Source organism: Heterodontus francisci, chromosome 37 (genome assembly GCF_036365525.1).
Source record: "Heterodontus francisci isolate sHetFra1 chromosome 37, sHetFra1.hap1, whole genome shotgun sequence".
NCBI lineage: Eukaryota > Metazoa > Chordata > Chondrichthyes > Heterodontiformes > Heterodontidae > Heterodontus > Heterodontus francisci.
In genome coordinates this window covers 265,391-288,616 of record NC_090407.1, presented here as the reverse complement: position 1 = coordinate 288,616, position 23,226 = coordinate 265,391, and the positions used below count along the sequence as shown (strand labels likewise).

At 39.8% G+C, this 23,226-nt stretch overlaps 1 protein-coding gene across 2 annotated transcripts in view; it reads left to right on the top strand.

The window, feature by feature from the left end:
- Positions 1-22,414, top strand: part of ddx19a (DEAD-box helicase 19a) — a 90,873-nt gene extending 68,459 nt beyond the window's left edge. The window contains exons 6-11 of one of the 2 annotated variants that reach the window (XM_068016814.1): positions 998-1,175; positions 1,583-1,820; positions 2,093-2,255; positions 3,598-3,672; positions 12,297-12,488; positions 19,848-22,414. In XM_068016814.1, coding sequence (XP_067872915.1) covers positions 998-1,175; positions 1,583-1,820; positions 2,093-2,255; positions 3,598-3,672; positions 12,297-12,488; positions 19,848-19,909 — 908 coding nt within the window. In that variant the 3' untranslated portion in view covers positions 19,910-22,414. The remainder of the gene's footprint in view (positions 1-997; positions 1,176-1,582; positions 1,821-2,092; positions 2,256-3,597; positions 3,673-12,296; positions 12,489-19,847) is intronic. The other variant, XM_068016815.1, reaches the window with a different exon arrangement.
- Positions 22,415-23,226: the final 812 nt, after the last annotated feature.

Below are 23,226 nucleotides of genomic sequence, written 5' to 3'. Positions count from 1 at the left end.
CAGGGAGGGTCATTGAATGTTTTTAATGTGGAGGTAGATTTTCGTTAAGCAAGGGAATCAAGGGTTATTGGGGGTAGATGGGAGTGTGGAATTCGAAACACAAACAGATCAGCCATGATCTTATTGAATGGTGGAGCTGGCTCGAGGGGCTGAATGGTCTACGTTTGCTCCTAATATGTATGTTCATATATATGTTCGTAACAGAATACAGTATACAAATATTCAAACTCCTGAAGTGTAAAAAATTTCCTACTGATGGGCAGCATTTTGAATGGGGCAAGTAGGTTGGTACATTCAATTTATTGTACTATTGATCATCTTGTAATTACAAGATGAGGACAGTAATAATCCAGAGGCAGCACTAATAATCTAGAGAATATGAGCTGAAATCCCACCAAATGAATTATTTGAATTCCGTTTTTTTTTTTAAACAGCAAAATAAATCCAGAATACGCTAGTTGGTCTCAGTCAAATTTGAAAAACAAACTGATTCACTAATATCCTTTTAGCGAAAGGAAATTTGCTGTCCTTACCCAGTCTGACCTACATGAGACTGCAGTCCCATACCACCATGGTTGACTCTTAACTGCCCTCTGAAAGAACCTAGCCAACCGCTCAGTTGTAATAAACCACTACAAACAAGAGTAAGACAGACACCACCCTCAAAGAACTAGTGATGGCCAATAAATGGGGCCTTGCCAACAACACCCACATTCCCAGAATTAATGAAAACATATTTGTAGTTCTTGAAATGAGACTAATAAGTGATTTGTGGATTTTAAATTTAACAGAAATTTGAGAAATTAAACAGTTAAGTTTTTTTTTAATTTTTGGAAGTAAGAACACTGAGAACTCTTAAATTGTATGTTTTTATTATAATTTCTTTCAAAAGTTATGTTGCTGCCCCGTCTGAATATAGATGGGTAGTTACTGAACTGTATACACTTTTATTAATTTGTGTACCTTAGATCATGGAATATATATTTTGTGTTTCCAGTTGAGAAGGGTCAGAGGATTTCAGAACAAATTGTTATTGGCACACCTGGGACAGTTATGGACTGGTGCACAAAGCTAAGATTCATAGATACTAAGAAAATTAAAGTTTTTGTCCTAGATGAGGCTGATGTCATGATTGCAACTCAAGGACACCAAGACCAGAGCATTAGAATTCAGAGGTAGGTTATGTAATTATTTTGGGAAAACACATCATTTGATGTAGGGGAACTTGTAATTATTTCCACTCTCTACTGCCTCAGCCTATTTAACTGCCACTTCTGAGTGTCTGCTTACTGTGTCAAGGTACCCTTTTTAATTCCCATAATCTTTTTGGCCTTTCTGAATGTGATTGTAAATTAGTGACAACTTATGACTTTGTAGAATTATGTTCAATATAAACTGGGTTAGGATTGTCCAGTTCACTTGCTTTTATGTATTACAGTTATTGACACTTTAATTTCCTTTATCGCGGCTGAGTTTGAACTCTGATCCTAAAGGTGAATGTATAGATTCTGAGAATTGGCTGCTGCAAATATATAAGTAATGAAACTAGCTGGATTAATAATACTTTCTTTGCCATTTCCAGGATGTTGCCTAAGAACTGTCAGATGCTGCTGTTCTCAGCTACATTTGAAGACTCTGTGTGGAAATTTGCCGAGAAGGTTGTTCCAGATCCTAACATTATCAAGTTGAAGCGAGAGGAAGAAACCTTGGATACAATTAAACAATATTATGTGCTGTGTGACAACAAGGAAGAGAAATACCAGGCTCTATGCAACATTTATGGAGCAATTACCATAGCACAGGCCATGATCTTCTGTCATGTGAGTCGTCTGCAATACTAATCCTCAAACGTGCTTACCAGTCCTATCCATAAACATAGTGCAGGCAGCAGTCCTCTGACCATTGTCTGCTGTTCCTAAAATCTGTTGAGATTTGTAAGCTTCAACTGCGTTTAGACATTCTAATCAAAACCGTCCATTAGCAATATATTTTTTCTGACAGCATTTCTGTCTACATGATGGTTAATTTAAATTTAAAAGTTTTCTTGATTTCTACATAAATTGACGACAGAACTTGCTGTTTCTACTTGCAGACTCGCAAGACTGCTGGTTGGCTGGCAGCAGAATTGTCTAAGGAAGGCCATCAGGTAGCATTGCTGAGTGGAGAGATGATGGTAGAGCAGCGAGCTGCTGTGATACAGCGTTTCCGGGATGGCAAAGAGAAAGTCCTTGTCACAACTAATGTCTGTGCAAGAGGTAAGTTATGAGACACTGCTCAAACAGAATTTGAGACCTGGATATTAATGGGCAAGTTACGTAGAAGAGTTGGGGTTGGCGTTTTGGATGAGAGTTTTAACTCAACTGCGCGCATCTCTTGTCATTGGCAGGGTCCCTGCCAGAAAGCAACCTGGCTGACAGGCTTGGCTTCCAATGAGGCAGAGTGGAGTCCGCAGCAGGCCCAGGAAGATCCGATCGCTGACTCTGGTGGAAGTGTTGATTCCGGGCCACAGTGCGGGGAGGGGGCCTTTGTATGAGTGGGGGCTGCTGGGGTGGGGGAAGCACTCCTGCACCTTCTAGCCCACAAATTGGGCTGTAAGGGCACGCCTTCTCTTCAAACCTGCCCACACCTCACTTCAGTTACAAGTTTTCCTGGGGCCTGAGAAACCTGGCCATCCACTTTTGAACCTTATGACCTACCGCTCAAGTCAAAGTCCCCAATCAAAATATATGATTCTAATTGTGGTGGGAGAAACGCACCATTGATTCAGTCCCGTCCCTCCACAAATAGCCTAACATATCATTTTAAACTTTCCAAATTAAAGACCCAGCCAAGTTGTACCATCTATTAACCCCCGAATGAGGCTAACCAAACCAGGTGTCTTTAGATAAACAAATTAACTGTTTATTTAGAAAAACTAAATTATTAAACACTACTAATATATACAACATTTAAAATAGAAAAAGTGTCCTTGCAGAGGTATGCTCCTGCCGAAGTGAAATCTTCCAATGCCGAATAGTACAAGGTAGCTTGAAGTCCAATGGGGGGAAAAAAAAGTTCAACTGTAGAACAGTCCATAGTCTAATTCAGCAGTTGAATTGATGCTCTTTTCCAGTGATGAATTTCAACAATTACAGTTCAGTAGTTAAAGGAATTTGGTTATTTTCTTTTAAGAAATTAATCTGGCTTGACATCAGAATTGAGAGTATAATAAATAGGGTTTAAATAAACCTAGAGAGAGCTCGCATTTCCTTCAGAATATGCTGGTCCAGCTGTTTGTGTCTCCGTCAAAAGCCAGTTTTTCAGCTAGTTTCAAACATCATTCGGCAATAATGTGTCTCGTGTCCTTGGTCCTGAGTGGCTGTATCCCAGGCAATGAGAATGCATTCTTTGGCTCAGTCTCTGGAGCTTGTTACCTTTTAAAGCAGTACTGCTCCTTTTCCAGCCTTAAAGGCACACTACATTCTTACCAAAAAACACGACAGGATCATAACACCTCCGCCCCTGGTGGAATGAAACACCATTCCTGAAATGCGTTTCATTACAATGTGTGAAAAATACAATTTGAGAAAAAAGCTAACTTTTTTTTTTCATTTACAGGCAGACATTTTTCTAAAATGTTAAGACTAAAGCAACAAGTTCCACCAGAACACTTTGGCTTTAAATTTTCAAAAGGTTGGCCCAATTAACCCATTTCATATTTCCATCGTCTTCCAATTGTTTTGTGTTTTCCTTCCACGTATCCCTATTGTCCATCACCTCAGCCAGGTGAACTGCACAGCCAGGAGCACTGACCACTACTGGAAAACCCTATCCGGTGTAACAGAAGCTGTTTTTATTTCTCACCCTGGGGTGTCAAAGGAATTTGACAGGTTTCCTCCAACACGTTTGTCTCTTTCAGGTATATGGTGTTGCCCACTCTGTCCATGCAATCCTTTAAATGAGAATTTGGATAGGAGTCTGCCTTCTTTACCACAGTGACTTTTCTAGAGTCTATGCAAGTTTGAGCCGACCCACCAGGTTTAAGCATCAAGGCCACCTGCAAATTCCAGCTGTCCTGACTAGGTTCATCTAAGCTGCCCTTCAGCATGCATTGTACCTCTGCTTCCACTTGGGCCAGTCTGGACCTAGGCGGCAAGGATGTTGTTTTAAAGGACTGGTTCCTCCTATACCCACATCATGTGTAGCTAAGGTTGTACATCCTGGCTTTTCCCACAAATTTTTTGAAACGTTGTGAAAACCCTGGTTAGGTTTTCATGCAATTTTGCCTCCAAGTGTAAAAGCCTATTGTTTAATTTTCCTAGCCATTCTGTATTCGCTAATTGGATATTTGCAGGTTCAATCTGAGAATTTTCTCGGCCTGCTTCTGCCTCATCCTCACTATATTTTTTCTTCTCAACAGTCCCGATTACCTGGCATACCTGTACTGGCTTATCCTCCTCCCTGCGGTAATGTTTGAGCATATTAATTTTTAGTTTAGAGATACAGCACTGAAACAGGCCCTTCGGCCCACCGAGTCTGTGCCGACCATCAACCACGCACTTATACTAATCTTGCACTAATCCCATATTCCTACCACATCCCCACCTGTCCCTATATTTTCCCTACCACCTTCCTATACTAGGGGCAATTTCTATTGGCCAATTTACCTATCAACCTGCAAGTCTTTGGCATGTGGGAGGAAACCGGAGCACCCGGAGGAAACCCACGCAGACACAGGGAGAACTTGCAAACTTCACACAGGCAGTACCCGGAATTGAACCTGGGTCGCTGGAGCTGTGAGGCTGCGATGCTAACTACTGTGCCGCCCACAATGTGACACAACTGGCTCTTCTGGCAATCGGGTGTCAATCAAGTAATCTGCCTTACCCCCTATATGGGCCACTGAACCGTGCTTTTAATAGTCGTACAGCACAGAATCAGGCCCTTTGGCTCACTGCGTCCAAGCCGACCATAATGCCTATCTATACTAATCCCACCTGCCTGCATTAATTCCATATCCCTCTATGCCTTTCTCATTCAAGTACCTGTCCAGATGCCTCTTAAATGTTGCTACTGTTCCTGCCTCCACCACCTCCTCTGGCAGCTCATTCCAGATACCCACTATTTTTTGTATGAAAGATTTACCCCTTTGATCCCCTTTAAACCTCCTCCCTCTCACCTTAAATCTATGCCCTCTAGTTTTAGTCACCCCTACCATGGGAAACAGACTCTGGCTATCTACCCTATCTATGCCTCTCATAATTTTATATACCTCTATCACGTCCCCTCTCAGCCTCCTTCGCTCCAGGAAAAACAGACCCAGCCTATCCAATCTCTTTATAACTCAAGCCCTCCAAACCAGGCAACATCCTGTCAATCTTTTCTGCACCCTCACGAGCTTAATCACCTCTTTCCTGTAGTGCGGCGACCAGAACTGCACACAGTATTCCAAATGCGGCCTAACCAACGTTATGTACAACTGCAACATGACGTCCCAACTGTTGTGCTCCATGCCTCGGCCGATGAAGGCAAGCATGCCATACGCCGCCTTCACCACCCTGTCTACCTGTGTTGCCACTTTCAGAGAACTATGTACTTGCACCCCAAGGTCTCTCTGCTCAACAACACTCCCCAGGGCCCTGCCATTCACTGTCTCTGTCCTGCCCTGGTTTAATTTCCCAAAATGCATCACTTCGCACTTGTCTGTGTTAAATTCCATTTGCCAATCCCTTGCCCACTTTCCCAGTTGATCTATATCCTGTTGTAACCTTAGACAACCTTCTTCACTGTCCACTATACCACCAATTTTGGTGTCATCTGCAAACTTACTAATCATGCCCCCTACATTCGCATCCAAGTCATTCATATATATGACACAACAGAGGGCCCAGCATCGATCCCTGTGGCACACCACTGGTCACCAGCCTCCAATCTGGAAAAACAACCCTCCACTACCACCCTCTGCTTCCTGTCACCAAGCCAATTTTGTATCCAGTTGGCTAGCTCACCCTGGATCCCATGTGTTCTAACCTTCTGGACCAGCCTTGCTAAAGTCCATGTCGACAACGTCCATTGCCCTACCCTCATCAATCCTCTTGGTCACCTCCTCAAAAAAAACTATCAAATTCGTGAGACATGATTTCCCATGCACAAAGCCATGCTGACTATCCCTAATCAGACCTTGCCTTTCCAAATGCATATAAATCCTGTCTCTCAGAATCCCTTCCAATAACTTTCCCACCACTGATGTAAGGCTCACCGACCTGTAGTTCCCTGGCTTATCCCTGCTGCCCTTCTTAGATAAAGGCACGACATTAGCTATCCTCCAGTCTTCTGGTACTTCACCCATGGCTAACAATGATACAAAAATAGTTCTCCCTGTGATGGTAACAACACTAATACCTAATCTCCTGGTTTTATGGTAGGTTGTGGTTTTCTCACCATTTGACAAGTATGGCATGTCCTACAAAATTGTCTCATACTTTGTAAGACCTAGCCAGTGATGATGTTTGCTTATGTGTGATTTTATCTTCTGAATTCCCCTATGACCTACAAAAGGAATGTCATGTGCTAACCTTAATAATCCTCGTCAACATTTAGGTGGTACCACTATCTGTTCAACAACTGTCCAGTCTTCATTGACGGGTCTATGAGGCAGTCTCCGTTTCCTCCTCAAAACCTCGTTTTCCATATAATACCTTCCGGCACATCTTTCGCCTTAGCTTCCGACAGAGCCATCTGTGCTATTCGGTATATCTCTGCGTCAGCTTGCTGTGCTGCAGTGATAGACAATCTGTTAAACAACTCATTTGGATTATCTAAATCCCCAAATAAGGTTTCAGATACTTGGCTATCTATTTGTGGTGCCCCTTTTACCTCCGACAGTGGATTCTATTTAACCATTGCTTGGGTGACTACACACGCAGTAAGTATTCCCGGAACTTGTTCCTGTAATTGCTCCGTTTCCTTAATTTCACTTGATTCCACTGTAACTAAAGGAGACACTGATGCTTTTAATCCAGCCAAATCATTCCCTTTACTGGTAAACTGTGGACAACACCTACAGTAACTACCCTAGATATTAAGTCACTCTCTAGGTGTACTTTATACAAAGGTACGGGTATATACGCCCCACCAATTCCATCAACTAAAACTTTAGTGTTCAAGGTGCTCTCGAGTGGAAACCTCATATCTTTCCCCAGCAAGAGTGTTTGGATTGCTCCTGTGTCCTTGAGTATAATAATCTGTTTACTTGCCTCACTTACAGGATATAGAGTTACTCTCCCCTTTTGACAAAAAAACATTATAACTCTCAGGTATTTTATTCTTAACCTCTGCACTCCTTTTAGTTTTAGTATCTGGTTTCACATTCACAGCTGTCGTTAAAGCTATAGCCTGGTCTGCTATACATTCAGTTAGTCTTTTCCTCTGCACTAACTTTGCATACCCCAACAAGTGCTATGGGTTTACCTCGCAATTTCCAGCACTCTGAACGAAGATAACCCATTTCGTTGCAATGATGACACTTGGGCTTGCGAACGTCACTTCTACCCTCAGCAGCTTTCTTTCTGACCTGAGGTGGTGATCCTGGGGCATTTCCAGCTGTTCCTTCTTGTCCCCAGCTCCTTGCCTTCCTTTCACTCACCCACTTTCTATCCTTCTCGGGTTTATTGGGGTGACGGACAAAATAGGTTGGCTTATTCACGAGCTCAAAATCATCAATCTCTGTTGCTTGCCTAGCTTTCAAAATTTTCAGGTTATCTATATGAGTTCTCACTACTGAAGGAATGAAGTTTTTAAACTGTTCTAAGGAGCAATTCTCGAAGGTTCTCGTATGTGGTTATCTTTAATGTTTGTATCCAAAGGTCAAAGTTAATTTGCTTCACCCACTCAAATTCTAAATATGTTTGCCCAGCCAATCTCTAAGTTCCTAAACTTCTGATGGTAAGTTTCAGGGACTAACTCATATGCAGCGAGAATAGCCTTTTTTGCCATGTCATAATTTGCAAAGGCCTCTTCAGGAAGAATGGCATAAGCTTCATGAACTCTGCCTACCAGCCTGCCCTATATGTGCAATGTCCAGCTTTCTTTTGGCCATTTCCTCTGGCTATTTTTTTCAAAAGATATGAAAAATGCCTCTATGTCCCTTTCCTCGAACTTAGGAAGAACCTGTATAAATTTAAACAACTTTTCGTTGGGTCCTGATCTAAATTCAACTTCTTCCTGACCCGAATTTTCCCTGGATTTAAGACTACCCTTTTGTCTTAGTTCCGTCTCTTTTAACTTAAATTCCCTCTCTTACACTTTCTCTCTGAAATCCTCTCTCTTTCTCCCTTTCTTCCAATTCAGGTTTTCGTATTTCTGTTGCTTTTTCTTTTTCCTTTTCCTCTTTTTCCAGTTCAAGTTATCTTAATTCTTTCTCTGTCTCAAGTTTTTTCATTTCTAACTGAATCCTAGCCAATACCATTGCATCACTCTCGGACCTACTACCTTCTTGTCCCTTGCATTCCCTTTCTTGTTCCTCGTATTCCCTTCATCTTCTAATTCCAGATGTTTGGCTATGATGTCAATTATCTCTGCTTTTTTGGCACCTGATTTCAATTCTGACCCCAATTTTGCTGCCAACTCTTTTAATTTGTTCTTAGTTAAAGTTATCAAGTCACTCAGGGAAACATTCTGCTTTCCCAAAACCTCTGCTACAACCACTAATGCCATTACAATGGTATAGACTGTATCTTATTATACGAGAGACCTGTTTTTGTTTATTTCTTTGTAATTGGTGTTAGATTTGTATCCTAACAATCGAGTTTCCAATTGCTATGATCCCAGACGCGAGAGCAATTAAATATGATGCCAAATGCAAGACCCCAATTTAAATATATTATCCCAAAGATGAGTAATTAATATGATTCCAAATGCGAGCCCTCCAAATTAGTCTGATTCTGATCCCGGACATGAATTAAATATGATTCAATCTCGTGAGCCCCCAATTAATATGTTATGACCGACTGCTCCAGTCAAAGCCCCCAACAAAGTATGATTCTGATTGTGGTGGGAGAAACACACCATTGATTCAGGCCTGTCCCTCCACAGATCGCCTAACATATCATCTTAAACTTTCCAAGTTAAAGAAAGACTCAGCCAAATTGTACCATATATTAACCCCTGAATGAGGCTAACTAAACCAGGTGTCTTTAGATCAACAAATTAACTGTTTAATTAGAAAAGCTAAATTATTCAGCATTACTAATATATAAACAACACTTAAAATAGAAACAATTAGTGCCCTTGCAGATTTACGCTCCTGCCGAAGTGAAATCTTCCAATGCGGAATGGTCCAAGGTAGCTTGAAGTTCTCTCAGGCGTCCGATGTGGGGGAGAAAAGTTCTTCAACACTAGAACAGTCCATAGTCTAATTCAGCAGTTGAATTGATGCTGTTCATTTCCAGCGATGAACTTCAACAATTACAGTTCAGTAGTTAAAGGAATTTGGTTATTTTATTTTCAGAAATTAATCTGGCTTGACATTAGAATTCTGAGAATATAATGGGGTTTAAATAAACCGAGAGCTCTCACTTCCTTCAGTATATGCTGGTCCAGCTGTCTGTGTCTCTGTCAAAAGCCAGTTTTTCAGCTAGTTTCAAACGTCATTCGGCAATAATATATCTTGTGTCCTTGGTCCCGAGTGGCTATATCCCAGGCAACCAGAATGCACTGTTTGAATCATAGTCTGAGTGGCTGTATCCCAAGGCAACGAGAATGCATTCTTTTACTCAGTCGCTGGAGCTTGCTGCCTTAAAGCAGTACTGCTCCTTTTCCAGCCTTAAAGGCGCATCGCATTCTTCCCAGGAAAAAAAACGACAGGATCGTAACAACCTGCAAAACAGGATAAATGAGAGGCTTTCAGTCTCATTAAAATACTTAAATTGTCATCCCCCACCTCTTGGGAGCTAGTTGGCTGCCTGCTCCTTGTCTGCTATGTTAACCCAGACAGATGTCGACAGGCGGAGCCTGGTTGGGGTTGGGTTCCAGATTTTTTAAATCTTGACGTCTGACCCAAACCATCTGTTTTTGTCTGCTAAAATTCATCCCTGAGATCCCCTAATTAAAAGCAGGCTTCATTATGCATTTTCCACATACCATAGATTGTTGATTTTGAGGAAAACCACAAGCTGAGAATGTATATGAAAACATGGTTGTGGCATTTTTTTTAACTTGTACATCCACATCATAGTGCACCTCCAGGATCTCCTTTTTTTTTCCCAGCTGATACTACCTTGCTACTCATGTTGGCCTTTTCATCACCAAAGTTTGTGGCAAAAAAATCTTAAATTACCAGTTCCCCTGGCTCAAAGCAAAAGCAAACAGTAATTAAGAATGAATGATCAAATGGATGATTAACTGCATCCTACTCTGCTAGCGTCTTGGCAAGTAAAAGGGCTAGGAGGTAGACTAAGAACTGTTCCCATTCTACAACTACTTCCTGGGTATCTCTTGCCAAGTACCAATTGATGATAAAAGCTCTGCTACCACATGGAGCGTACTTGCACATTTACTGAATATTACTGGTTGGGATAACCTGCAGCCCATGGTGTAATGCTTTTGGTAGATTGACCTTGACAGTTAATTCATAGCTCCTACTTGGTTACTTCAACTTCCTAGTTCTTTTGTGCTACATTGGTATGCCACTACATTGTGTGGAGAATTAAGAATTTAGATAGATTATCTATGTGGGAGGGTGTTTTCATTCACCAGTTGATATGCATCCTCCACAAGTTTTCCCTTCCATCCAGTTTCAAGGTAGTTTGTGCTAAATGGGTGATTCGTTTCAAGTCAGAAGAACTGGTACCCTGGCAGATCCTGGTTCTTTCTTCAGCATAGTAGGAGTAACGATGTGTGCCACAGTAGCAGCACTACTTGTGCGTATTGGGAACATGGCATTTCCTGAACCTATCAAACTAGGGTGTGCTTCTGTTTCCAAAGGATGAAGTAAACCCTATTAAATAATTATCATTTCCTAATCAAACACAATTATATTAAGCATTAGCAGTATATCTATAATTCTATAGTTTGGAAGATATTAATAGATTTCTAGATTTTGATTTGTGTACTCAAACTGCTGTTACTTTTCAAATAATAAGCATTTTGGTTTTGTTTAAAATTGGGTTGCTGGTGAATGAGTCAATATTTTCTGCCAAATGAATAGCGGGAAGACCAAAGCCATTGTTTTCTGGGCCTGCCTTAAACTCTGCTTCAGTAGCACTAATTCCATCACCCTTCTCAAACTTTTGCTCAGGCTCAATTAGATTGTGCAAATCCTTGGCATCATGTTCAACTGAGAGCTGAGCACCAAATACCACATGCTATCCATTATCAAGGCATATTTCCACCTCCACAATTTTACCTGCCTCAACCCCTTTGCCACTAAAACGCTTAACCACGCTTTGTCACCTTGGCTTCACTTTTCCAATGTCCACTTTGCTGGTCACCTAAGTGCCAACCTACTTAAATTTCAAGTTGCCCAAAGCTCAGCTGTCCATAACCCACACTAACTTGCACTAGTTTTCCATCCCTTAATGTACTAAATTTAGAATCTTCAGTCTCATTTTCTCTCCTTCCATAGCCTCCACACCATGTCTGTACAACATATTTAATTTCTATATCCCCTCCTGTCCTCTGATTCCAGAATCTGCCCTGCCATTGGTGGCAACGCCCACAGCCCTGAAACTCTTGCCCTAAACTCCTCTGCCTCTCCATCTGTTCCTCTACCTTTAAAAACCTTAAGACCCATTTTTTCAACCATGCCATTAATCACTTCTTCCAAACTCTCTGCAGCTCAGTGTCCATTTCCTTAATCTTTGTAAAGCACCTTGGGATGCTTTCTAATGTAAAGATACTACACAAGTGCAATTTGTTTTATGGAAGCTGGTGAAGATGGGATTAGACATGATGACCCCTCATTCATTCATCTGTCCACACATAATCAATTCAGTAGTCTAGTGTCAAGACTCGAGCCAGAAGAGTAGCCACTATACTGGTGGGTATGTGGAACAGTGTCTCAGCCTGAGTTGCCACCTTCAAAAAGGGATGAAAATGGAGTGAGGGGATAAATGTTTACAGACTTTCATAATTTGAGATATATTTATAAAAAGACTTTGGGTGAGCCTATACTTAGCGAGGTATATATGATTTTGTTTTCCTCCTCACTGCCACCAACATCATTGGAGGAAACGTGCTTACATTTTATTAAATTATTTTGTAGTCTCCAGATAAGAAATTGGCTGTTTGGTAAAACTTTGTGATTAATTTCAAACCAGGTATTGATGTTGAGCAGGTCTCCGTCGTTATAAACTTTGACCTTCCTGTGGATAAAGATGGTAATCCAGACTGCGAGACATACCTTCACAGAATTGGGCGAACAGGTCGTTTTGGCAAACGTGGCTTGGCTATTAACATGGTAGACAGCAAATACAGCATGAACATCCTCAACCGAATCCAGGACCATTTCAGTATGTCATTTAGTCCTTTTAAGTTCTGTTATTAAAAGACTTCTGGCACCACAATTGTAGCAATGAGGAAGATAAGTCACATTTTACAGAACCTGAGATGCAATTAATGGTGAATTATCCTATTAAGCTGAACAAATCTCGACTTAACCATGTGGTCTAACTTTGGATTGTTCTAACTGTTTATTTCAAATTCCAAGGTAAAACCCTAAAATGTGTCCTGCATTATTAGACTAAAAACCTTGCAGATTATATTTTTAAATGAATGTTCCTCCCCACTTTTTCTGATCTACCAATCATCTTGTAAAAGGTTTTGTTCCACAGAATCCAGCTTGTTTGTATATAATTTTCAGTTGCTTAAAGCCTTGTGATCCACACTTACGAATATCTGAGGTGTTACAAGTGTGGGTGATTTCTGTCCATCACGTCGCACTTCTCTACACATTTAACAGGAAAATTTCTTGCAGCCAGTGGCTCATTCAAATTCCTTTCAAAAATTCTTTTGTATGAAAAAGAAAGCCAATCATTAAGAATATATGGAGAAACACCCCAATCTAGAAAAAATATCCCATTAGCATAAGAGTCAAAGGTCTCCATTTTCCAATTGGGTTAACACTGCGTCATGGAGTTCAGCACGGAAGGAGGCTGGCTCTCTGCAAAAGCAACTTACCTAGTCCCACTCACCTGCCTTTTCCCCATAGCCCTACAAATTTTTTCTCTTCAGATAATTGTCCAATTCTTTTTTGAAGGCCTCGACCACACTCAGGCAGTGCATTCCAGATCCTAAATAGTTTTTCCTCATGTCACCTCTGGTTCTTTTGCCAATCATCTTAAATCGGTGTCCTCTGGTTCTGGATCCTTCGGCCAGTGGGAACAGTTTCTCCCTATCTACTCTATCCAGATCCCTCATGATTTTGAACACCTCTATCAAATCTCCTCTTAATCTTCTCTTCAAGGAGAACAGCCCCAGCTTCTCCAACCTATCCACTTCTTACGACTGAGGCGGGAGGACTGCACTGTTTGTTCTCGTTCCACTTCTCCACGGGTCACAACATATTTTTAAATTTTTTTCCCACTTATCGATACGGTCAATCATATACTCTATTTTTATCCCAGAATAAAACACACCAACCAGGTTTCTTTAATAAACAACAAAATAATCAGTTTATTGTAAAACAAAGTTTTAACCAGTAATGAAATAAAGCATAAACACACAGATTGAAATATTAAGGTTCCTTTTTTACCTTAGCCCCCTCTCTCTCTCTCTCTCTCTCTCACACTCACACTCACACTCTCTCACACACACACACACACACACACACACACACACACATTAACTGGAAAAGTAAAGGGATTTTTGTTTTTAGAGCTCTATTACAGACAAAAAAAACACTTGGGCTGAATACTTATTCTTGAAGAAACAGCAGATGAGATATGTTGTGTTCCAGAACTGGCATACAGTCTGGCCTCCAAGTACACGTACACGGGTCACTGGGATCTTTCAAAATAGTTCTTTTCAGGCGGTGTTGAAAATTAATTTAGCAGGCTTTTCAAAGACAGGAGACGAGATGAGTTGACACCGTGGACTTCTCAGAGTATTTTAGAGAGGTGCTAGAAAGCTGAGCTGGGCTGTGCTTTTCCTTGGGAATTCTCTCATTGGAAATTCTCTCCCTTTTTATACAGTTCAACCCCAACTCAAAACAATTTAAAAGCAAAACTGATGAGGTCAACCTTTTGATCTCCATCAATCTTGACCTGTCGTTTGTTAACAACTTCTCCAGGTGTCCAAAGTTTTCTGTTTATTGAGCTGAAAGTCAGCTGGTTTCCCAGGAAGCCTTGTTGCTGGAAGTCCGGTGCTTTCCCAGAAAGGCTCGTTTCCTCACAACATATCTCTCTCATTGACCTCCTTTATATAAAAAAAAACATTTCCAGGAACTGTTTTTCAAAGTCAAGTGGTATTTACATGACCCCTTTGAAAACCCCAAAGTTTAACATTATTTCAATCTTTCAAAAAGAATCCTCAAAATAAAACTTAAAACACAGAGGCACTTTCGTAACAATGTAACTAAAGTTCCTCATCCCTGGAACCATTTTCGTGAATCTTCTCTGCACCCTCTCTGATGCCTTCACCTCCTTCCTAAAGTGTGGTGCCCAGAACTGAACACAGTACTCCAGTTGAGACCAGTGGTTTTTATACAGGTTTATCGTAACCTCATTACTTTTGTACTCTAAGCCCCTATTTATAAATCCCAGGATCCCTTATGCTTTATTAACTGCTTTCTCACCGTGCCCTGCCACTTCAATGATTTATACACATATACGCCCAAGTCCCTCTGCTCCTGCACCCCCTTTAGAACTGTACCCTTAATTTGTATTGCCTCTCCTTGTTCTTCCTACCAAAATGAATCACTTCATACTTTTCTGCATTAAATTTCATCTGCCATTTATCTGCCCATTCCACCAGCTTGTCTGTCCTCTTGAAGTTTATCGCTATCCTCCTCACACTTCACAATACTTGCAAGTTTTATGTTATCTGCAAATTTTGAAATTGCAGGTAAAGTCTAGACCAAGTCTAGGTCATTAATATATTTCAAGAAAATTAGTGACCATGAAATCTAGTCTGTACTATCTATGGATTGTTTAAAAACATGCATTTCATCCTAAACTCTAACTTGCAGTCAGAAAAACAAACTCTTGATTAATATGAGACTAACCAACTTAACTATTAGACTTTGAAAAGATACAGCTCCACCTTTAGAAGCAGAATAATATATTGTCCATTAAAACAGCCTTACATCCAACTCATTTAACATCACGTCACACTTCCTGTGTTCATTATTCATAAAAAGCAACAAATCAAATCAAAAGCAGGCAAAGCGGCTTGAAACCTGCCAGTCAGTCAGTACTGAGCATGTAGGATGGGCAATGAGCAAAATATGAAAATAAATGACGAGGGAGACTTAACCAGTGACACAGTTCCAAAAACTTTCTTGAGCTAGCATCTTGAACTATCCTACCTGAACATTTACAGTAACTAATATTTATTAGGTGTAAAATCTATGAAAAATGAATTTTAAATAAAATACATAGTATGTATGAAGTTCTGAAATTCGAAGTCCTCAGTGGGAGGGAAATTCTCAAGAGGTTTGTTCCTGTGTTGTAAGCCTGGGACTAAATTTGGGGGACTTATTTAGAGATTGAGTTACCTTTGGCTGGCAGTTTATTTTTGTAAATGTCTCCATTCCTCCTCCACCTTGGTTACTGTCAATCAGTAAACACCTGCCGCTTCAGTTGGCTTCAAAATGCTGTTAAGGAGTCGTCCTTTCTGAGCATTTGCCAGTCCTGACAACTGCTGTTCACCCCCACTTCAGCGTAACATCTCTTTAAGCCATCATCCTGCATAGCCTAGGCTTTTATTTTTAAAAAGTGAGAGCTAAATGAGCATATTAGTAAAGGAACATACGAATTAGGAGCAGGAGTAGGCCTTCGAACCTGCTTTGCCATTCAATAAGTTCATGGCTGAACTGATTATTCCACATTTCCACCTACCCCCAATAACCTTCCACACCCTTTCTTATCACGAATCTATCTACCACTGCCTTAAAAATATTCAAAGACTCTGCTTCCACCGCCTTTTGAGGAAGAGAATTCCAAAGACTCACGACCCTCAGAAAAAAATTCTCCTCATCTCTGTCTTAAATGGGGGACCCCTTATTTTTAAACAGTGACCTCTAGTTCTAGTTTCTCCCATAAGGGGAAACGTCCTCTCCACATCCACCCTGTCAAGACCCCTCAGGCTCTTTTTTCAATCAAGTCACCTCTTACTCTTCTAAATTCCAGTGGATACAAGCCTAGCCTGTCTAGTTTTTCCTCAGACAGCCTGCCCATTCCAGGTATTAGTCCAGTAAACCTTCTCTGTACAGCCTCCAATGCATTTACATACTTCCTTAAATAAGGAGATCAGTACTGTACACCGTACTCCAGATGTGGTCTCACCAATGCCCTGTATAGCTGAAGCATAACCTCCCTACTTTTGTATTCAATTCCCCTCATGGTAAACAATAACATTCTATTAGCTTTCCTAATTACGCGCTGTACCTGCATACTAACCTTTTGCGATTCATGCACCAGGACACCCACATCCCTCTGCATCTCCGAGCTCTGCGATCTCTCACCATTTAGATAATATGCTTTTTTATTCTTCCTGCCAAAGTAGACAATTTCACATTTTCCCACATATTCCATTTTATTTTTATTTTTATTTAGAGATACAGCACTGAAACAGGCCCTTCGGCCCACCGAGTCTGTGCCGACCAACAACCACCCATTTATACTAACCCTACAGTAATCCCATATTCCCTACCACCTACCTACACTAGGGGCAATTTACAATGGCCAATTTACCCATCAGCCTGCAAGTCTTTGGCTGTGGGAGGAAAACGGAGCACCCGGCGAAAACCTACACGGTCACAGGAAGAACTTGCAAACTCCGCACAGGCAGTACCCAGAATTGAACCCGGGTCCCTGGAGCTGTGAGGCTGCGGTGCTAACCACTGTGCCGCCCTAGAAAGAAAGAGAGAGGTCTTTGTCCACTCACTTAACCTATCTATATCCCTTTTTAGCCTCCTTATGTCCTCTTCACAACTTACTTTCCTACCTATCTTTGTGTCATCAGCAAATTTAGTAACCATACCTTTGGTCCCTTCATCTAAGTCGTTTATATACATTGTAAAAGGTTGAGGCCCCAGCACAGATCCCTGTGGCACACCACCCATTACATTTTGCCAACCAGAAAATGACCCATTTATGCCTACTCTGTTACCTGTCAGCTAACCAATCTTCTGTCCATGCCAATATTTTACCCCCATGCCATGAGCTTTTATTTTCTGCAGTAACCTTTGATGTGGCACCTTATCCAATGCCTTCTGGAAATCTAAGTATAATGCATGCACCAGTTCTCCTTTATCCACAGCACATGTAACTTGCTCAAAGAACTCCAATAAATTGGTTAAACATGATTTCCCTTTCATAAAACCATGTTAACTCTGCCTGATTACCTTGAATTTTTCTAAATGCCCTGCTATTACATCTTTAATAATAGCTTCTAACATTTTCCCTATGACAGATTTCCCTAACTGGCCTGTCATGTCCTGCTTTCTGTCTTTTCCCCCCCCACCTTTTTGAATAAAAGAACCTTCCCCGAATCTAGGGAATTTTGGAAAATTAAAACTAACACATCAGCTATCTCACTAGCCATTTCTTTTAACACCCGAGGATAAAGTCCATCAGGACCCGGGGACTTGTCAGCCCGCAGCTCCAACAATTTGTTCAGTACCTCTTCCCTGGTGATTTGTAATTTTCTTGAGTTCCTCCCTCCCTTCCACTTACTGACTTGCAGCCAATATTGAGATGTTACTTGTATCCTCAATAGTGGAGACTGATGCAAAATATCTGTTCAATTCATCTGCCATCGCCTTATTATCCATTATTAATTCCCCAGACTCACTTTCTATCGGACCAACGCTCACTTTAACTCTTTTTTTTAAATAGCTATAGAAACTCTTACTATCTGTCTTTATATTTCTAGCTAGCTTTCTGTCGTACTCTAAATTTATGTGTGTGGCAGATGCACAGATATTGGAGATATACAAAAGAAAGACAATGGAAGAATTTATAGGAACAATGAGAAGCACTCGGAACAATGCAGATATCGCAATGACAAAGAAAAAGACAGCAACAGGAAGAGAATTAGAAATTAAAACAATTTTGAAAATACTCAACCGGTCTTGCAGCATCTGTGAAGAGAAAGAGTTAATGGTTCTGGTCGATGACTTTTCGTCAAATGGAAGATTATACGTTAACAATTTTTAAGCAAGTACGGGGCATGGGAGAACAATAGGGAAGGTCTTTGATAGGGTGGAAGGCAGGAGGGATTAAATGGCATAAGGGGTGATGTTGCAAGGCAAAACGGGATGGAAATGGGACAGGTGAAGAAACAAAATGTAGGTCTTGTGGAAGAGTATTTGAGTGTGAAAGAAGCCATGAGCCAATTACACGGAGAGATCACTTGTCCATGAACTGTAGGAAATCAACCATATAATGATGCATTGTGTTGTATGGTATGAATGGTATATGTAAAATAGTATATCTTCTGGTTCATTGTGAACACGGCCACTATACACCTTGAAAAATGAACCAAACTGAACAAGAGAGCAATGGAAATCAATAGCTTACAGCTTATAGAAGATACAAAAATCATCTGTTTAGAAATACAGGTGTTTGCTTGAAAAGTGAATAATGAAAAGTGTATGTTGCATAGGTTCGGTAGGAAACATTACAAAATTGCCAGTCAGTGGTGACATTCTGTCAACATATTATCTACAAGTGTTAGAGCATTAATTGTTCTGGAGAATGCTAATTAGCAGGTAGACATTGTGGCCCACAGACCACTGCTGTGGCTCTCAGCCAGATTCATGCCAGTCCATGTTGCCTGCTGTACTTCTGTTCCTTTTGTTAATCCTTATTCTGAGTAAGAGATGTGGTGAATTCTTGTTTGAAAAGAGAACATAAAAGTGCTTAATACTGCTTGTGCATGCTTGCTTAGTTTGCTGCTGATCAGAAGTCTACTCAGTTCATCTTTTTGAGCTATTACAACCAGATGTAAAATTCCATGCGCACCTCTGCTGGTTAGCAAAGGGGGAAGATGTATTGTTGGTCTGATATTGTGTAAAGCATGCAGGCATGGTGTAAATAATTCAGGAGAGTAAATACACTTCTGATTTTTTTTTAAAAATGTTGTTTATGATCTCAGGAGGACAGTGCAAAATGGAGACCCGTGATCTCCAGACACACTTCCTGTTTGTAACCACTGCTCCTCAAAAAAAAATTTGCCATTGAAAGGTAAATAGAAACCAACAGCAGCTTGCGGGACCCGCAATAATGCACATCTCCGATACAATAACCTATCCAGAGGTTGCCAACTTTATATTTCTGTGCACCATAGAAGGTGGCGGAGCCACATGCCTACTGTCGATGGCATTCCACTTATCTAAAACCACCTTCAGGAAATAATCGGCTTTAATAATAACCTCACCTTTACGAGATGTGAAACACACCTGGGTAGGCAGATGTAAACGGTATGCAGTTATTAAATGTGATTATTCGTATGTAAGTATTGTTTGTTTCAAAAACAACAGCCAAAAATTCCTTAATGTACCAGTGGGTCGATGACTTGCACGCCAAACCCATTCATACTGGGAAGGTTCTATCTTCAAACTGACTGGTGATTTAATGTCAGTATTTCAGCATTGGCAGAAGGATGCTTGGCAAGAATTTACTTTTAAGTGGATTTTTTTTTTTCAGACAAGAAGATTGAAAAGCTCGATACAGATGACCTTGATGAGATTGAGAAGATCACTAACTGAAGTAGAACAGGCTGAACCAGTTTAACCCCTTCTCAACCCTGTGACAACATGCACTGCCCAGCTGCAATTGGACTTTTGGACTTGGAATCCAATTGGGTTATTCTGCAGCCAATTTTGAGAATAGACTGACAGAATCAAATTATATTCAATTTACCTCATTTAAAACTTTGCAGTTGGACTGTGAAATTTTGTATTTTTCCTTCAAGGAGTGAATAAAACATGCCAGATAAATGTTTACACTTGAAACATTCAACATGCTTTATAAAGTTTGTCTTAGTTAACCTTAAAAACAAAAAAAAACAAAATTTGAATTGCCAAACAGAAAAGGGTGGGAGTTGTAAAAATGGCCCTTTCAGTTTAGGTACAATGCATTTTTAATTGGTTACAAACATTGATGTAAATCTGCTGTGAAGTGAAATGGTTACTGAAGTTAATTGAAACAAGCTGCATGGTCTGAAACAAAAATGTTACACTTCATTATTTGGTGTATGGATTACAGAATGCATTGGGTTTTTATTGCCACTTCAACTATGATAGTTGTGTTACTTAACTAGTGATTTTCCAAATTAGGCTTATTTCACACACGTGATTTATTCACGACTGTGTTTACCTCCTAGACCAGGAAAGTTATTTTTAATCTGGTTACCCATGCTGTCCATACTTCTAAATAAAGATATCTTCTGCACCATAGTTACACTCAGCTTGAAGTTATTACAGATTGAAGTAAACAAGAAAATAAACATCCCTCTCTCTGTGCCACATTAACCTTTCCAAAACCTCTCTAACAATTCATTTTATATAGGAAATCAAAGAATCATTAACAATTATCCCAATACTTAAATACAAATACTAATTACTTAATACAGTGGCTCCTTTAATTAGCATTGAAATGGTGGTAGAAAGGAAATTTCTTTGAGAAGTTTTTGTATGAACTGGAAATCTAGTTTGATTTTCACCTAATATTTCCATGGTGTTGGGGAAGAGTAACGTTGCTGGGCTCAAATAATTTATGTTGAACTGAGGAATTCGGACATAAATCAGAATAAAAATGCTGTTTAAATAAGTAGTATTAGGCCAGCTTGTGAAATGCTTTACTCAGTTTCTTGAGAACTAGCAGGTGATTTTTGAGAGCTGCACTGAATGAACATATTCTGTATATGGGCTCTGAATATCAACTTGCATAAGTTGTGTTTCTGCACAAGTGATATACATCATAGCCCTTAGATTTGTATCCACTTTATGCTGAAAATGCTTCGTATACTCATGAGTATAAGCCAGAAATTATTCAATGAATTTTATAGTTGGCTATAGTTTTTGTTGATCTGTGCCCTGACATTAAAATTAGCTTTTTACATTTTATGCTTGAGTTCACTTGACTTGTGAAACTATATTTGCTATACACTACTGTACAAAGGAAGTAGCTAGAGAAACCAATGAAATTTAAAGAGTTGATATAATATTCTAGTTCGACTTCTGCAGTATTGTTTCCCATTTAAACAAGGACCCCATTTAATGAATGGTTAACATTCCTATCAAATTTATACCCAGACCAACTAATTTCATTTTCATGAAAGTAAAAATGTATTGTTCTTTAAACATGAATTGGGATGTGCACATTTGTATATTTCTACTTGAAAGCTAGCAACCAGAGATTGGGTCATTTCTTGTGCTTGTGAATGGAGTCTCCTGCCTTGAACTTTCATGCGCTTCGTGTGTAACACAAGTTCAGTGGTTACTTTGAGGTAGCTGGTGTTGCAATAGACCAGCTTTACTGGCACTTTTTTTTTCCATCAGTGTTGAGGAACAACTATCTTGATCAGCATAGCAATACTATTTAAAAATTGAATTCCTGGTTTGGCAAACAATTATTTGCAATTTATGGCCAGCTGTTGAAAGTCTTGCTGCTTATATTCCTCAAGTAATGTCTTCAATTGGTGACTTGCAGCTTTGCATAGAGTGAAAACTGTTCAACAATCACTCCTCCCTTTGAAACTATTAAAAAAAAAAACTGTTGGGGAAAAGAACTTAAAAAGTCTGAATGAAATACTTATTCTTATGCAACATATTGGCTGTAAAATTCTGTTCAAATACAGGAGCAAATTAAACTTTTACCAAGTAAAAATTGAAACTAATTTGATATTGTACCTAAAATTTTAGGAGAATTTGACAAAATGCCCTCTCCAAATATTTGTATTAAAGCTTTACCTTGAAATGACTGTGCAGCTTAAATTACTGTGTTTTGAATTTTGTACTATAGAGTGTATGCATTTGTACGCAGTGCATTTTTATTTGGTTGTGAACTGAATTGTAATTGGAAATATTTAAACTGCAGAAATGAATGAGTGCTTTGAGTGTCATGGATAATTTGAGATTGAAATGCCTATAATTTTACAAATTATAAAACATCTGTGAGCAGCCCTTACAATGGAGGTGACTAATATTGCTGCTGATTCGTTTCCATAATAATCTTATGTACTAATTGGAATAAAGAGTAAGTACCTCAAATGTTTTGTAATTTTTTTAAGTAATGAATTTTCTTCCCCCCCCCCCCCCACCCCCCCGCCAACCCATGCAGAAAGATAGATGCTGTAATGGTATATTTTTATTCTTGCCCTAAAAAGAATCGATTATTTGTCAAATTTGCTTTGCAGTCCCACATTCCGAATTGTGTTTATTCTTACCTAACCCATTCATAAGTTTCTAACAGTATTATATACGTAGTCGTTTCTATACCTTATTAAAAATCATATTTGCTGAATTTCATGTCTTCAAAACCTTACTTCCTGTTGTCACATTTTTGTGCCAAGTTTTTCCAATTATAAATTCTAATGTTTGCATTTGTAATGGAAATATTCCACATAAACTGGCTCTGTCCACTAGATAACATTGTGTTACCTTTCTGTCACCAATTGCTCAAAATGCTTTCTGATAAACTTAAGTTGCCATTTGAAACAAATTTTACAAGTTCAAAAAAATCCTGACCAATTACGCACTTGTTCTCGCTTTTGTTTTTGTACTACAGAAAGCATTTCTCAAGTGTCTTCATGGTAATTTTAGTTTTTTTAAAAATGCGTTAGAAAATGTAGATACTTTAATTGCAAACATCTGTGGCAATGACCTATGCAGACAGTGCTTTTCTTTGTTTAAGCAAATGTTGAATTTTGAAAACAAAGGCTTTCAGGGGATGTATAAGATGGAATCAAGGGAACAGGTTGAGGTGAGGGTGCCTCTAGCCTCTCACTGCAAGCTCAGGGATTGAGTCAAGGGATGAAGTGAGTAATGGTAGAGCAAGGGGAGAATATGTTGAGCTTATAATT